The sequence below is a fragment of the Epinephelus moara genome, chromosome 3 (assembly GCF_006386435.1).
Source record: "Epinephelus moara isolate mb chromosome 3, YSFRI_EMoa_1.0, whole genome shotgun sequence".
NCBI lineage: Eukaryota > Metazoa > Chordata > Actinopteri > Perciformes > Serranidae > Epinephelus > Epinephelus moara.
The window spans coordinates 16,664,091-16,681,904 of record NC_065508.1 but is presented as its reverse complement, the minus strand read 5'-3'; the positions used below and the strand labels follow the sequence as shown (position 1 = coordinate 16,681,904).

The following is a 17,814-nucleotide window of genomic DNA, read 5'->3' as shown; positions in this document are numbered from 1 at the left end:
AAACGTAATTCTAAGAAACAAAAGATATAAGTGCACATGAACATTTAAGTACAATGCCAGATATACAAAACTCAGACCCTCCAGATCCTCCCCAGGATGTTTGTTCTTATGTTGTTTAGTTTATTGTTTTCTCCCCCTCCTTGTTGGGGTGTGTCTCTTTTCATTTGTATGAATACCTTAAATGAAAACTCAATAAAAAGTAAATGACAAAAAAAAAAAAGAAAGAAAAAAGCCCTCCTTTAACGTTGGTGTGATAGGCATCCTTTCACCTATAGTTAAATGGCGTCAAGGGGAAACGCGACAGGACAGCAACGAAAGTTAAGGCAGTGAAAGTCCAAGTAGGGCTGGTGGATCCAACAAACACCGACTGTCACCCGAGAGAATGGTGTTCACGTCCCGAAAGATTATAAAGCCAAACCCTGTTCTTTTTTCCTAAACCCAACCACGTGTGTTAGTTGTTGAAGGAAAAAAAACATCAATTTGCAAAGAGACTATGTAATCACACAATTCATGTAACAGGCAGAACCTGACACTGCATCCCAGAACATCAACAACCAACGCACCCAGGGTACCTTTCATGTCTTATCTGGCCGTGGAAAGTCCATGACCAAATGTCGATATGTGACGAGGTCAGAGTGAGAATGTGTTGACATGTTGACCTTCCCAAGATTTCTTGCTGAATTTTTGCGACCTGTTAACCAACAGTTCTCAGCTGGTTTCAGAGGAGGGGAAACCATGATGTCACAGTTTGTAACTGACATGCAGATTATAACTGCATTTTCTGTGCACATCACATTTTAGGATTACTTTGGTTACTTAAGTTTATGATGCTAATTTATGTCTTTACAGGATACCGTAGAAAGATATGTATTAGTAGCAGACTTACAGTATTAAGTTGTGTTGCTACGTATTGTGATTAATCCATTATCATAAATATCCCTTGAACTATTGTTTTATTTATATATTTCCATGTGTAACATTTAAGTTACTACTCAATGTCCCCCGAACCTAAGGGTAATTATAGTTCCTACCTGTCATTGTTTGCAGGGACAGGTGTGAGCGTAGCAGTCACCTCGGTTGCACACTGTCTTGCTGTATAGGTGTGAATTAAAGAAGATTATCTAAACACAAGGGAAATTGTAGCCCACGTATTACCCACAGGCCAGGAGGGCTGGAGACTGAGAAAGTAGGGTTACAAGATAATGAGAAAAGGTTAATGTCTTACTTAGGCTTATATACATAAAATAGGTTGATCTGTATCTGAGGATTATGCAGATATGAAATGAGTGTTGACTTAACACTCAGCTCAGGCAGCCTGCAGCTTGGTCGCTGCTGTCTGCTGATCTGACCACAGATTTTCTGCTTCTTGAATCTTGCAAATTTAATTTAATTCTAAATGAGATCATAAAAAAACAACAAAAAGCCTATCTTTGACTAACTGCATAATCACTTGCATTCGGGATAATTACAAATAATCGCTGATGAGGACGTGTTGCACAAGAGTAGTGAATTTGGCTTCACCTTGACAGATCATCCATCATCTGAGAACAGAGTCAACAACAACCCCACACATCAGAGCAAAACATGTGGAGGTGTGCATTTGCACTGACGTCACCTCAAATTACAGGCTGACAGAGTGTATTCTGTTTTTCAGAAGTATATAATTACACTTTAAACATGTTATTTCCCCTTTTGATTTTTTTTTTTCACCCATCTGTTGATGCCGTCATCAACCAGCACTGACAAATATTGACCTTCCAAATATGGTAAAAGACCTGATTTAGGTCCTTTGCAGAGTCCAGAAGTGTACTGTCCTCACACCATGGCATTAGCCCAGATAGCCTTTCCTTTATAGTCAATATACCCAGATTGGATTGCAAAAATATTAAAATCAAACTTTTGTTTGGTATGCATTTTCAATTTTTCCTAGCTATTTGAGATTAGTAGGATCTAATAAGTATAAAAAAAACTAAACATTGTCAACGATAATAAGTAAATAAAGTCCCAATATCCTGAAACGAGACAACAATAAAGCCCTAATGTCCTCAAGGGAGAAGATGATAAAGTCCCAATGGCACTCAGCTAGCTGATGAGAAATTCCCAATGTCTGCAAATGAGTATTTTCTTATTAACAGCATCTTACCTTTTTACTGTTGCTATAAGTGGTCAAATGTATATGATCAGGTTTTGGACCAGGATCGGCTGCAGACTGACTTGGCAGAGATGGCTGCCTTCTTGTTTTTACATGGATGAATGTATTGTGGTCTTACTATCACTACTTGGCACAAAAAAAGTGTCCATGAAGGAGGATTAGAGGTCTGAATTGAGCAGAATGACGTATAAGGTCCAGTTCACCCAAAATGTAATGTCCTCATACGAGGACACAAGGTCTTCAGAAGTTAAATGTACGTTTGATTATCAGAGTGCACTGAAGAGGGTTTTCAGGCTGTAGTTCAAATGGCCATTGCTTGAGTGTGATGATTGGAAGTGCAATTTTACCCAATAATAGTTTGATTTGCAACGAAATGTATTATGTGTATCTGTATTCTACAATACTTTATTAAATGACCTGAAAATACCCGGCTATCCCTGAAATAGAACACGACCAGCTGGAAAAAGTCACCCAGGCTGTCATGGTATTTAAGATAGATTTTATGCAGAATGGGTCTGAGTGGAAATACAAGAGTTTCTGTTTTTTAATAAAAAAAAAAAATCACCAACAAATTCACAAAGCCCACCACAAAGCTCTTTTATCCACTTTATGGCAGCTACACAGCAGTTTCTAGTTGCAACAGCAGTTTTGTTAACACCAGTCTGTAACCTGGATAGTGTGAATCTGCAGGTATGAAGAATGTAAACTGAGCCAGAGCCAAGAGTGTGTGTGAGACACAATGTAGTCATACAGGAGGCATTTAATTCTAATCCCTTTTGGATGCAGGTTTGTGGGGGCTTTCACCAGACGCACATGGAGGTTCTTAAGGCATCCGTGTTATGATGGAAGCGGGGGAAGGCTTGGATGGTGGCTGTCATGTGGACAGTTTACAAGTTGCCGTCAGGGTTGGGGAGTTTCTCGAGCGTAGGCTCCATGCCCCAGATCTCACGAGCGTACTGGGCAATGGTGCGGTCACTGGAGAACTTGCCACATCCGGCGATGTTGTAGATCACCTTCTTGGTCCATTCCTTGGGGTTCTGAGGTGAAGATGAAAGTGATTGATAAGTGAGTAATAAGATGTGTGATTAAAAGGGATTAGCAGCACTGAGTCCCCTTCCATTAGCTGTGGTGCTCATAATATACCCACACTAATTAAGGTCTTACTATAAATGCAGGAGAGACTTCTATGAACCATGTGGCTCTTAAATGAACATACCTTGTAAAGAGCGTTGACTTTCTCCTGGCATTTCATATAGTCTTCATAGTCAGCAAAGACCTTAAATCTGTGCAGACAAGAATGCAATTAACTCACTGAAAAAAACAACAGATAGTGCAGTGTGAATGCATCTGTGTTTGTAAGTGCATGCATGTGTGTATTCTTATACTGAATGTTGGTGTGCATGCAAAAGGCTGCCAGTTGTTTTCTTTTTTTTTCCCCCGCCCCAGCATGCAAGTTCATGCACGTTCTTATTTGTATGTGTGTACGCATGTGTGCGCCTCAGGCTGCTAATGTTAGATGTGTCTTTACCTGTCATGATGCATCAGCAAGTTGACAATTTCTTTAAACAGGTCAGGCTGCTTTGGGCTAAAGAAGCCTCCAGCAATCTGGTCAATAGCCTGTTTCAGCTCAGGCAGGCGGTTGTAGTAGTCCTCGGCGTGGTATCTAAGCAGGGCCGAAAATAAACAATACGCACGTTGAGAAAAAACAGAAGCACAAGGTTGTTGCTGTAGTAACTGGGTCATTAATAATGGAAGTGTAGTAGTCGGTGCCTGCACAGGTTCCCCAAGGCCACACCTTTTACTGTGGAAACCCTCAGCTTGAGTAAAAGAAAAAAAACAACAGCACTTGGGAGTGTTGAAGTGATCATTATTGTGAAAGAGTGAAAAGGTGCTGGATAGTGAGAGCGCATGGAGCACAGTGAAGTCTTGACAGTTGGACGGTCTTGGAGGTATTTCACCAAATGGATCTGACAATAGGTAACAGTGTGTTCTTGTACGCAAATACATTCCATACTGTAGTGGCAGAAATAAAAAGGCAGGGATGAGCCTTTTTTCCCGTCTCTGCTCCCTTTCATGTCCCCCTAAGGGATCAAGGTCAAACTATTTCTGAGTTTGTGGAAAACATGTTTGGGGACTGTGGAAAACGTGTGGTACAGAGGTAATATCACTCATTTTACCTGCAACAGAGGAGAATATGTTCGAGGTAGAAGTGGAGATCAACTCAAGCCTTACCCGATCTTGTCCATTGCATCGACATCATCCACCCTCATGCCGAAGATGAAAAGGTTGTCCTCGCCGGCTTCCTCTGCCATCTCAACGTTGGCTCCGTCCATGGTACCGATGGTTAGAGCGCCGTTCAACATGAACTTCATGTTGCCGGTGCCAGAGGCCTCAGTGCCGGCTGTGGAGATCTGCTCTGACAGGTCAGCTGCGGGGATGGCTGAAAGATGACACAAGTAGAGGGTTGATGACTCTAATAAGCGTTTGTTGCATTTGTGTTTATGCTGCGTATCAAAAAAGTCCTTAACAGGATGAGAAATGTGATTTTGTAACTACCTCTCTCTGCCAGTGTGACTCTGTAGTTCTCCAAAAAGATAACTTTGAGGCGGTCTCCGACCACTGGATCATTGTTGACCACCTCTCCGATAGCAGTGATCAGCCGGATAATCATCTTGGCAGTGTGGTATCCAGGAGCAGCCTGCATGACAGGAGCAGTTTGAGAATGAGTTTGTGTTGTGACGGTGAATTTGCTTTTGAAGCCCAGTTGCATAAACTACACACCTTTCCTCCAATCATGATAGTTCTTGGGGTCCACTGCTTGTTGGGCTCCTTCTTGATGCCTGGCAGAGATATGAAGAGATTACAAGACCGAATCCATGTGTTTGTGTGTGTGTGTTCAGGCTCTGACACAAACACAATGTGCCCTGAAATCATCTCAGTATTTGAATTGGAGAAAACGTGTGAGGCAGAAGACTAAAAATGTGCTCTCACGGTTATAGTAGGTGATGATGTGCAGACAGTTCAGCAGCTGTCTCTTGTATTCGTGGATTCTCTTGACTTGAATGTCGAACATGGAGTTGGGGTTGATTTTCACCTTGTAGTGTTCCTCCAAGTGCATAGCAAACTTCATCTTGTTTTCCTACTTCATCAAAACATAGACTTAATTACATAAAAGTCAACAAGTTCTACTTCAGATTGTTGGTTATTTCTATATAAAACACTCTGAAATCTGATCAAACTCTTCTGTGAGATACAAAAGGAAAACACACAACGACACTAGGAATGAAAACAACATATGCCACGTGTCAGAGAAAATAAACTTCCTGACATTTTCATACAAGCAGACTCCTGGTGCAGAGGCTGCAGTAAAAGCTGTTAATTGAGGTTGTGATATTGATCGCAGAGCCCTGCAGATTGGCTCTGCTGCCATGTGAGAAATCTGTGTATGTTATCATTAAAAGGCAAAGATTGCTTTGTGCTATCACCAGCTACAATAAAGCCCGGTTATCTATTCACACGCATCTCCAAACTGATACATAACTGTAACTAAGTTGATATAAAGTAATGCACGAATTACTTCACCTGCTTCACTTTGGCAATATCACGAATGAAAGCGTCATCATTCACAAACTTGCGGAGGCCCTGCAGCTGGTCGAGGTCACGGATGAAGTCCTCACCAATCCTCTAATAGACAAAAATGACAAAAAATCAATAAATAAAAGGTATTTACAACGATTTTTTGTGTGTGTGTTAAAACACAGCTAACCTCGGCGATGACCTCAGCCAGGCCGGGGTTGCACATGACCAGCCAGCGGCGAGGAGTGATGCCGTTAGTCTTGTTTTGGAACTTATGTGGCTCCATTTCATAGAAGTCCTTGAAACTGCAGGCAGAGTGAAGCATCACATGAAATCACAGAGGCTGGGTGTGTATGAAACAGACACTACTACATGTACTACACAAACATTTACTGTATTTTGGTGGTTTCACCACTGTAGAGTGTTACAGGCGAATGAGTGTTTATTTTAGGGACGTACACAGTAGCTTTGAGGATGTCAGAGTGTATCTGGGCCACTCCGTTGACAGCATGGGCACCCACAATACACAAATGGGCCATGTTGATCCTCTTCTGTCCTCCTTCCTCAATGAGGGACATGCGGCGCATGCGATCGACATCACCAGGATACTTGGCAGCAACTCTCTGCAAAGTGGAAAAAAAAATCATGAAGCTAAAAATAGCTCATAAATTGGACTTTTTTAAAAATCTTGCTGCTGAATCGTAGATTTCTCTTGTCACATATTAAAGTAGGCCAACACGGCGACTCTACGATCAATCAAATGAGCAGCAACAGGACAGTTTCCATGAGTATGTAGGTAGATAAATAAAACCCAAGTGTTTTATTGAGCTACAGCTCATATAACCCACCCATAATTTCACGTCAGGAATATTTCGCTTTCCATTCAGCAGGAACGTGGGCCATCATGGAACTTAGCTCTGACAGATGTTGCAATTAAAAGCCAATAAAAGCCATTTTGTTTATGACTTACAACATTTAGGTCCTCGTGCTGATCTCTAAAGTCATTCCATGCATTTTAATAGGTTTTTCTGTAGTCGCTTACCACAGTCACAGCAATCTAAACATATGACTCGTAATCAAGAAAACATCAAATATCTGATTTCTAATTATTGTGCTGCTTGTATTTTTTTCTGCGTTTCTAGTCACATTTTTCTCTATACCTTTAAATGTAGTCCTCAACCAAATAAATTGATTGCACCAAGCTTTGACATCATCCACCTTCCTTAACCTACATTAAGTACCTTTATCTCAACCAGGCAAATAAAGGTACAGAAAGCTTTTCTATTCCAAGACTTATTTCTATATTGGCACCTAAATACAGGGAACAGTATGTGCTTCCTCTGCTGCCATAAATACACATTGTAAGCAATGCATTATGGAAATGATTACATGTTGCAATGTGCAGTACCGACCTCCAGGTGGCGACGGTTGATCTCATAGACGATTTCCAAGTGACGAGGCAGCAGATGAGCAAACAGCTCGACTGGCCAGCGCTCCAGAGCTTCAGGAAGGACGGTGTGATTGGTGTAGGCACAGGTGCGCACGCAGATGTCCCAGGCCTGGATACATATAAATATTTTAGCCTACTGTATGATGATGGTGGTAAATGGTTCAAGAAAATGATGATGTCACAATCAAAAACACTGCAGCAGGAAGTAAGAAATGGTTTTACGCACTAGAATAATTTCTAGATTTGAAAAATAGGTCTCTGAAGCTATGCACAATATAGTGCTGCTCTTCCTCACCTTGTCCCATTGAAGTTTCTCCTCATCAACCAGAACCCTCATCAGCTCGGGGATAGCCATGGCTGGGTGAGTGTCATTCAGCTGGATGGCAACCTGAACATGCAGAACATTAACAAGTCAATACAGAATTAGAATACACCATATTGTTCTTTGTAGATACTGTTCATTTCAACTATTCTCCTAAGATACAATAAAACCCACCTACAACCTGTTCAACACACTGACAGAGGCAATTTAACAAAAGCACAGAGAGAACATCAGAGGGGAATCTTTTCATTTCTGACAGAAACTATTTTGTTGAGTTTTTCGCTTCACCTTGTCAGGCAGTTTGCTGAAGTCTGTGCGAGTAATCTCCCTGGAGCCAAACTTAGAGACCTTGAAACGACGGATGATGTCTTGCAGGGTGGCAGACACCACAAAGTACTCCTGCTTCAGACGGAGCTCCTTTCCTTCAAAGAACTGAGGATAAAGACACATATTTGTCTGTTTCTGCACTGCAGGCAAACATGAAGAGCTGTTTTATTCATTAAACATAGCCTCTTGCATATTAGTGACTTGCTTTCATGCATGGACATCAGAAATCTTTCTACTGTGTTTTACTAAAATAATCACCCAAACCTAATGAAACACAAAAATGGTGGCACCAGTAGCTTTATATATCTCTGGTATAATTATCATGCAATTCTGATCATTTTACTGTAGCATCAAACACCTGTATATGATATATAGCTGTATGCTAATACAGTTAATCAAAGTATTACATCTGTGCATTGAGTAAATGTTCCTACTAACAATTTTTTGAGATAATTATGGAAGTTGAATTTCCTGTTTGCACCAGAGTATCCTCAAAAATTCATGTTTTTTCCTCCCAAAAAAGTGATTTTTGTTTAAATTGTCATTTATTTAACCGCAAAAACAGTACAAGTGACCAGTGATATGTTGAAGACAATGTTTTGTTACCAATTAAGGTGATTTTTAAAAGACAGCTAAGGAAATATAACCTTTGCTCCGCCTACTGGCAACAGAAAAATTATTGTTTTAGTGGTACGGAGTGATTTATAGAAATTGATTTTCCTGATTTTGGAGCAGTGGTACATTATAATCATGGGTTGTTTTTTACCAAAGATTTGTGCAGTATATTAGCTATGACAATTTTATGACTGTATGATGACAACTAGCTAAAGCTTATGTGATTTTCCTCGCCTCATGCATTGCAGGGTCAACTTCCTGTTTGAATCTTGCCCTACCCACCTATGTAAAGTCACACCTTTGAGGGCATGCAATTTTGATTATGTGGTTTCACAGCGATGGCTTTTTGTTTTTTTACTCATCAGGTGAGAAAATGAAATCTGTAGTTTAACTGTCCCATTTGACCTTATGTCCCAGTCACCCTTAATTCACCCTATATTTATTGATCAAGGCAGTCAAATAGTGTGCCGTGGGATTCTGTGAACACCACACACTATTATTGCAATATTCAACTGGGCCAATACAACTTTTTAATTGACCGTATCAGTATGTTGTGCACATTTCCTAAAAAAGAGGCAAACTCTACCTAAAAAATGTAATTTACTTTAATTCAAAATTCTTCACAGGGAGCCTACTTGTCACTGTTTGCAATTGAGAATTATGCGTGTGTGACAAATCACATGATCTCACATTATTTCCCATTTAAATTGATGTGTTACTGGTGTTTTGATGTAACTTTAAAAACTTTAAAATGAATTCTTGAATCATTTTTGTTAAATATTTCATGAGTAATAGTTGGTTGTCAATTGTCATTTTATGTTAGTCAATAAAGACAAAGACTTCTGTTGTGATAAGAGTGATGACACACCTTCTAGGGGCTTTTGTGCACAGATATACAGGTGTGCACAGAAAGTTTGAAAACCACTGGATGAAGGTATGGTATATATATCTTTGTTTGCTGTTATTTATCATAACTCTATAATTTAAGGTCAGTGGTTGGATGTAAAAGTTTTGAAATAGGGTTTTTATTTGCCTCATCTTCATATTGGCAAGTGTCCAGTGTGGGAAAACAACAGTGCGCATGCGTAAAGCCTCATCAATGAATGGCACAGATTTCATGGCAGGTGTAACTGATTACCTGTTGCCCCCCTGCACTCTGATTGGCCATTTGCCAAGTACTGATGTTATTGGCTCGTTGTTGGCGGAAGTTAGCGCGCTATTTATTTTAAAGATGATAATTGCAGTCGAGATGAAACACCGCGGTGCCGACCACCGGATATTATTATAAACCAAACCTCTGTTAACAATGATCCGATTTAATGAAGGGCAGTGCCAGCTCGCCAGAGAGGGCGCTTCCTGTGCGTCCCCTGTGTGTTATTTTTCGGTGGAGATGAAAAATAAAGACTGTCAGAAACTCGAGCATCTCTTTGAGAGGATGCAGCAGGACAACGCTGTGAAACTGGGCTTTTGGCAGCCATGTACAGGCAAGCTAAGGAAAACAGGTATGTGCTCTGTCACCTGTTTTCACCTGTGCAAAACTGCGTGGGACATGTGAAACAGCAGTCAACATTTGTATGTGGGACACGTGGGCAGTTAACAGGCTAAAAATAGGCCCTGAATGGGACTGTTGCCAACCATGCCAACTGCCCACATGAGTAGGTTTATCCAAGTGGGCCCCTGGGAAGATGCCCATTTTTGGCCCATACCCACTTGGTGACCAGGTAGCCCTGGCATTACCATGTGGTGCCTGCTTGGGCAAAGCCATCAGTATGGACAACTGGCGTGAGCCCAATATGGAGCCCATGGGCACTCCCATATGCAGTAGGACCATTTACTACCCACATGGGCCCCATATGCAAATGCTGGCTGGGGCATTATGTGAATAGAGTAGCAATAATCATAATGATAATTTTGTTTGCAGTATGCCTCTCTATAGTATCTGCCTTTGCAAGGCAACACTGTGTAAAGTGTTCTTACATTGTTTTTGATTATAAAACTACACACTATGTGCAATTATTCTGTACAGCTGTCAATATATACCCATACATATATTCAAATATACTTCTTTTTATATGTGCATAAGTGAAATGTGTATATAGTGTAAATAGTATTGAGTGTATAGTTGTCTTGATTTAGTGCTTTATATTTTTTCTAATTCTGATATATATCTTTTTGTATTTTATCTTTATTCTCTAAGTAGCCTATTCTATTGCCGTTCAACTTGCTTTTCTATCTGTGCTATTTGAGCTGCTGTTACATGTGAATTTCATCATGAATTTATCAATTGGTTAGTTAAAGCAGTCTATTACAATAAAATACATAATGGGAAATTAATCTGTTAAGTTACCAGACCTTGATTTGATGTCTTTAATGATGTTTAACAGAGAAAGGGCACATTAGAAAAAGTGAAACCTTCTGATTTTTATGAGTGAAATGTTTGTAGCCTATGTTGCATTTTGATGAGCTAATCACTCAATAGACTAACTGTTCAAGCATGTCTGTATTAATAGAAATACACAGTAGGATAGAGCAGCAGTGTGACACTGACTGAACCAAGTTCAAACAAAGCGGGAATATAAAGTCCACCGCTGCTCCTGCTCTCACTTGCTCAGACATAAATTACCAGGCCTGACGTGAGTTATAGCTGGAGCGAGATGGTTATCATCCAAATCCTCCTTCTTGAGCCTTCAGGGAGTCAGCACATGGTGGGCAGTTCTTATGTCAGCTATAAAAGACAGCTTCAGAGGAAGCTGAAGGGGCACACAGTGGTTCTAGCTGAAGATAAAGGGCACTAGTTGGGGTCCAAATTATGGAAATCCATCTTGAGTTAAGACAAGCCCTTCAGTCATAGAGGAGCCATACAGTCCACAGCTCCTATATACCTTTCAGCACTCAGGTATTTCCTCTAATCCAGGTTTACATGTACATGGCCGTCCTATGAGTGCAGTTCTGGTGGATTAAAAGATAATGTAGTCATTATTCTTACGTTGTCGTTCGGGTACAGCACACGGGAAATGTTCTCAGCCAAGTTTCTGTCCAGAACAGCCTGGATGTAGCCACCAACATTGACTGTAAGAGAAAAAAAGACAATCTCCTTTCATTCAAAGTTATGCAGCAGCTGTTGCATGATTTCAAATGTTTGATCTGTGCCAGACACGTACAGTCTTTGAGGTTAAACTCGCAAGGCGCCTTCGCTGACCACAGCCTCATGGTGTTGACAATGTTGTTTCTGTATCCAGGGACAGGGGTGTCATATGGCAAAGCCAGCACTACCTGTCAGTACATCACAGGGAGAGACGTTAATATATCATCTCAGGAAGCATATATTACTCTTCTTATTACTTTAAATCACATCTTCACCTGTGTGTCAACCCATTTGACACCATCGGGGTGATGCTCGGTCCTGCCATAGAAGTGCACTGGACGCATGTACTCAGGACGTGCCTTCTCCCAGGGGTTGCCAAAGCGCAGCCAATCATCAGCCTCCTCAACCTGGATAATGACACACATTTTATATGGAGAGGAAAAAACACTCATTACTGGCTTCTGTGCTGGTCTAGACATAGCGAAAAATAATGAACCTGAGATCAGGAAAATGATAAAGGAAACTTATGCAGCAGGGGATTTAAGGTGAAAAGGAAACGGCAGCAGCTAGTCTTACTCACTGAGACAAGAACATAAAGCTTTACATTGTGTAAGTTTCTAACCTGCCAGCCGTTGATGATTTTCTGATTGAAGATACCGAATTCGTAGCGAATGCCGTAACCGTAGGCAGCCAGACCCAGTGAAGCCATGGAGTCCAGGAAACAGGCTGAGAGAAATCAACGTTTGACAAGCTCTTGTGTAAAACGATGCATCATTTAAGTCAGGGGTAAATGTAATTCGAATTAAACGAATTTGATGAGTGGAAAGATGTTTACCGGCAAGACGTCCTAGGCCACCATTTCCCAAACCAGCGTCTTCTTCCATGTCCTCCAGTTCCTCCATGTCCAGGCCCAACTACAGAGGACAAACAGGAAACAGTCATTTTGAGATGCTGCCACTTTAACAGTGATTGGATAAGGAAACTTCACAGTTATAAGAGGAATGAATGAAGCGCCTTCGTATCACCTGGTACGTGGCCTCATCACAGGCGTTCTCCAGAGCGAGGTTCACCATGGTGTTTTGGAGGGTGCGGCCCATGTAGAACTCAAGGGAGATGTAGTACACACGCTACAGTTGGGGATGAAGGGGCGAAATAATCAGTATCAGGCTTATACAGTCTTATGAAGACTATAACAGAGATATTTAAGGGTGTCATTGTGTGATTATTACAGACAGGTCCCCTGAAGTGTACAAATCTGTGACATCATACACCAGATGTCACACTAACATCCACCCCAGACTGTCAACGAAATCTTCAAGTTTAATTATTTAGCGTCATGGTTGGGAGCGCATAAAAATGTGCCACCTGAGCCTGTGTTTAGCCTTTGCCATTTAGTTGTTTTTTTCTCCGCTGACATGGAGGGGGCGGACACAGGCTGAGGAGGAGAGGCAGAGGAGAGGAGAGAGGAGAAGGGACTGGGGGACAGATTGCTTTGGGTGTTACATAACACCAACATTTTGGCCCGGGCAAAAATAGCTCCTGTAGAGGTCGCTGTAAAGGTCAGCCTGAGCCTGATACCCTTTCATTGTGGGGTTCATGTCTGGAGCGGAGTGGTTCAGATAGTGAAATAATAATGACTACAACTGACAGGGCCATATCACTGAGTAGCTAACAGGATCTCTTGAATTATATATGACTGCATGTTCCCAATCTTATCGGATTCAATCCTTCTTTCATCTCATTATGCTGATTAGCTGGTTTTTTTTTTATTCCGAGAATGCATATGAGCTATGTGGAAAATGAATCTTGTTGCAGTAACACGCACTTTGCAGTGTGTGATCTTACATTTCGTCCTGCCCTCAGATTTCTGTTCAGACCTTTAAGGGACTCACCTTTGACCTTTTCAGTCTGGAGCACCGGAACAAGGTGATACAGTTAGGAGGTCAGATGGTTTGTGAGTTAAAGGGTTGCAGCAAACCAACATCTGATCAAACAGTTTCTGAGAACGAGCTTAATGTGAGAAGTACACGTCCCCCTGCAGAGATTAATATGTAAGGGCTTTTGCACTTAAGTCACAGAACAATGACCCTTTGGAGTAAGCCGAGAGGTGCAAAGAAATTTTCTACCCATGTTAAGAAAAGAAAAATCCTTCTCTTTATTCAGCAGAGTTATTAATGATCTTGCAGGGAACATTTTTCCTGCTAAGTAAATGCAATTTTCCCTCTGCCTCTGAACTCTCTATTGTGATTACACACAGTTTTGTGTGACATTTCCAGGCGATAATGTGGTGTGGTTTGCTGCTTTAGTCTAGTGACGCCAGCCTCCCATTGTTGTTTTTAAGGTTCTTTCTGTAGCTGTTGGTTAATAACGACGCAGTTGCTGAGATACGGCTTCTCTCATAGACTATGTTACTGCTTATATATGAACTCGGACGCCCTCGGAGGCATGTGCTCCTATGACATACAGTAAGGGCTATGTGCTTTATGGTGATACGGAATGAGAACAGAAGGTCATGGGTAGGGGGTTAATGTTTCAACACACTATAAGAACGGCAGCATACCAGCAGAGTGCTAAGAAGCCCTGATGAAGTTTAAATGCCACGACCTTACACTGATATCAGGCTGTTCAAAGTACAGTGGAAGAATATAAATCCCTTGCTCTTATGAAAATAAGTCATGGCCTTTAGTCTAAAATGTGTCAGATGTGCTGAGTTAGTTCATGAAACCGTATAAGAGTCAGGTTATGGCAAGAGAATGCTAATGAAAACAATGACCACTGTGTAGTGCTGGGCAGGCAGGGAGTTCACGATGCAACAGGCATCCATAAATGTCACCATAAAGCTGTGAACCAGTTCTTAGATGAAATATAGTCGCCTGTATTCCCCCTGTGCTGTGTGTGCGGAAAACTGTGATGGAGTACAAAATGTAGTCTGTATCACAAATGCAACATGTGACACTGTTTATGCTGTTAACATAATTGCACTTTAATTAATAAATCTATATATTCATAGAATTTCATATTACTGAAAATCTTTCACTTGCACTTACTTTGGGATCTTTCTCATAGTAGTGCTGCTGGGTTCTGATCCACCTGCCAATCAAGTGGTCCCGCACAGTGTGGGCAAGAGCAAAGTAGTAATCCCTTCTGGTAGCCACATTTCTGTCCTTGACCAGCGTAAAGTGGAGATGTCTGTTGAAATTCTGCTTCAACTCGGCAACGTTCTCAACGCCGGCGAGGCCTCGCACTGAAATCTGTTTCCTTCTGTCATGGTCAGACAAGGGCTTAGACATGGTGGCACGAGTTGTGGCAGCTCAGGGCTCTGACTCTGGCAGGATGTAAACAGTAAGACAGCAGGCACACACACACCAGGCCCAGACACACAGCAGGAGAGGCGCCCACACTACAGGCTCGAGTTCAGCTTTTTAAAGGCATGAGTATGAATATTAAGGAGAGGGTGGAGCAGGTTGTATATATTAGGCAAAGGGTGGGTCATGTGTGGAGGATAGAGGTTGCCACTTTTTAATTATGTAACTCGTGACTAGCTGAGGGGCCCATCTTGGATTGAAGATGTAAGTGACAGCACTACATGGCATCGTAGAGGATGATGGCGTCATTCACAGTTTATGTATTCATCATTTTTCAGTCGTCACCTTCTGTGACCTGACCCACCTGTGGGGTCTGTGGGGAATTCAAAGAAAAGTATAAAGTGGCCATTTTAGAGCATTTTGAAACACAAATCTTAGATCTTGGGTTCTCAAAGTTGAAAAAAGTACTAGAGCCAGTGCTACTAATACTGGCAATTTCTTCAGTTTATACATTTATTTTATATATGTTGGCTGCCGATGTGTGGTTGCCTTTCGTAACACAGCAAGAAAATAAATAATATTTTTTCCTAATATGTGAGGGCATATTATATACTATATATTAATACATATAATATACCGGTACAATAATAAATGACTGATCATTTCTAGCCAGCCTGATCAAAGCAGTGAGAACAATCTGTATCGTCTTACTCAGAAAATCTGTATTCTCTGCCACGCTTGTGTTTCACTGTTACAAAAAGAATGAATGTGACATTTACCAAGCTGACAACCTACAATGATTTGAGTAATCCGGCATTATTCATTATCATCATTAAAATAATGGCATGACATAAAATCTTGCCCGGATGTGTAAAGCATTGTCTGATGTTGTAGAGAGAAACACATGCTGCTGATAATATCTGGCAGCTACAGTGGCTAACTTGTTTTTCTTCCCCGTACTTGGCAGGGGTGTCTTGGCCAGCAGATGGTAACACTGTATTAGATTTTTAAAAATTGTATTTTGTTGCACCTAAAAAGCAAAGCACTGCACACGTCAGCTAATTCCCATATTGCAGGATGACACATTATTTATAAGTATCTGCATTAGAGGGCAGATACAGGACGTATTTTGTTTTAGCGCTCCACACTGGATCAGGATGCACTTGTACCTTAGCCTGCTCTGAAACCCGAACAGCGGTACTGCAACGTTCCATGCTACTGTATCACTTTACAAGCACAGTAAGTAGCGGTAATGTAAGTAGTTATAAACCAGTGATCCAGAGTCTATGTAGATCACATCTGTTCAAGAGCCTGCAGCAATAACAGACACAAAAGCAGCTGCAGAAGAGCTACTTAAACCCGCTCTATTTTCAGTTATCACTGTAGCGAGCCAAACTATCATGAAGTCTTGACCTTCTATAAATAGTAACTCTGACCCAGTCCCAAAGGCCATGATATTTGAAAGGCATATCTTGTTAATGTCAGCAAGAGCCGGCAGACAACACTAGTATATTACTATGAATCGGATGGCGGCATAAGGGAGAAGGCGGTGTTTGCTGAGCTGTTCTCAGTGGGATGCAGTGCTCCACGCATATCATTAAATTGTTAAAAAGGGGGGTTGTGCTTTTGGACTGAAATTGGTTAAAAGCTGGATGAAAGAGTGACTGTTACTTTAATGTCAAGATGTACAAGATTGCACTGCACTTTGGATAAATGTTGACAGGAAAAGTACTGGGAGTAACATCATCACGTCTATCTAACCATTTGCCACTTTGTTGTATGATTGAATAAGATGCAAAGAAGGGTGGGGTGGGTGCAGAGGGTGGGAGTGGGGATGGAGGGACAAAAGATGCTACTGTCAAACACCACAAGAGCTAAATAGAAATCAAATTGCCAGTGGTGGTTCAAGTGGTTGGCAGCGCTTTGTGGCCGTTTCTGCATCATTTGAAGAATTTTTAGAACTTACACAGTATATAAATGCTGTCTACACCATTTCCTGTTATGTTTCCTTTTAATATTCCCGCGTGCCAAATGACCCCCAGAACAGAGGAACCATCACACAACAGATGACAGAGATTGAAGCTGGCATGCCCCCGATTTGTCCATTATGATGAGCAAATTATGTTCTTACATGTCTACTGGCTGTTCTGTCAAATGGTACATCAAGCATTTCAAGACCACACTGAATGAATGCGCCGCCTGATGGAAACTGTGAGGGAAAAAAACAACAACAACAATAATGTTCTTGATGTGGAGGCAAATTTTCAACAACAAATGGAGTTGTTACGACAGTCCAGCCACTGAGATACGTCCATGTGCCAGCACGCAACGTGACCAGCTTTTTCCTCTTTATTTTCTATATCTGCAGTATGTGTCTGTCTTGTCAGCCAACGCAGTTATTTATGATCTCTCTATCATGTAATCATGAAGACGCATGGAAGTTTGATTAATTTCAATTTTAATTTTTACTCCTTGGAGAATATTAAGTCAATTAACTATGATGTTAATGAATGATCTGATTGCCCAACTGTAACCACAGTTATTAAGGCACCTGTGTTGTCAGGCAGGCATTACAAAAGGGTGTAGACGGCAATTGACTGATGCTGGCTGGTAAGAGCTTTGTAGGCTGGTGCACACTGGGATTTATGTGCCAATTTACATTTTCTCACTTTTTTCCCGTCTTCAACATGTATGTTGTCTTGTGGCTATAAAAATAGATAGACAGTATGCGTGTAAGCACAGCAGTGAAATATATGGAAGGAATAAAGTGTTGATTGGTCTCTGTTGACATTTAAAGGGATAGTTCACCCCAAAATTGAAATACTTGTTCTTCCTCGTACCTGTAGTGCTATTTATCAATCTAGATTGTTTTGGTTTTAGTATTCAAGATAATCCACCCTTCGGTAAGTCCCGCCCCTGGACGCAGACTGGCCAATCATAACATAGCATCAGGTCCAACAACAACACAGCTGTGCTCCATTC

General features: G+C 41.2%; 1 protein-coding gene across 1 annotated transcript; it reads right to left on the bottom strand.

Annotated features, from left to right (window-relative positions):
• Positions 1-2,644: 2,644 nt before the first annotated feature.
• On the bottom strand, positions 2,645-14,918 carry pygma (phosphorylase, glycogen, muscle A). The gene is made up of 20 exons (XM_050040728.1): positions 14,575-14,918; positions 12,553-12,654; positions 12,363-12,441; positions 12,150-12,253; positions 11,803-11,934; positions 11,604-11,715; positions 11,429-11,511; positions 7,789-7,932; positions 7,474-7,566; positions 7,141-7,287; positions 6,188-6,351; positions 5,919-6,033; positions 5,735-5,836; positions 5,144-5,291; positions 4,934-4,992; positions 4,709-4,850; positions 4,385-4,592; positions 3,681-3,815; positions 3,369-3,435; positions 2,645-3,189 (listed from the first exon to the last, which is right to left on the bottom strand). Exons 1-20 carry the CDS (start codon positions 14,815-14,817, stop codon positions 3,040-3,042), a joined length of 2,529 nt encoding a protein of 842 aa, XP_049896685.1. The 5' UTR covers positions 14,818-14,918; the 3' UTR covers positions 2,645-3,039.
• Between the last annotated feature and the right edge of the window lie 2,896 nt (positions 14,919-17,814).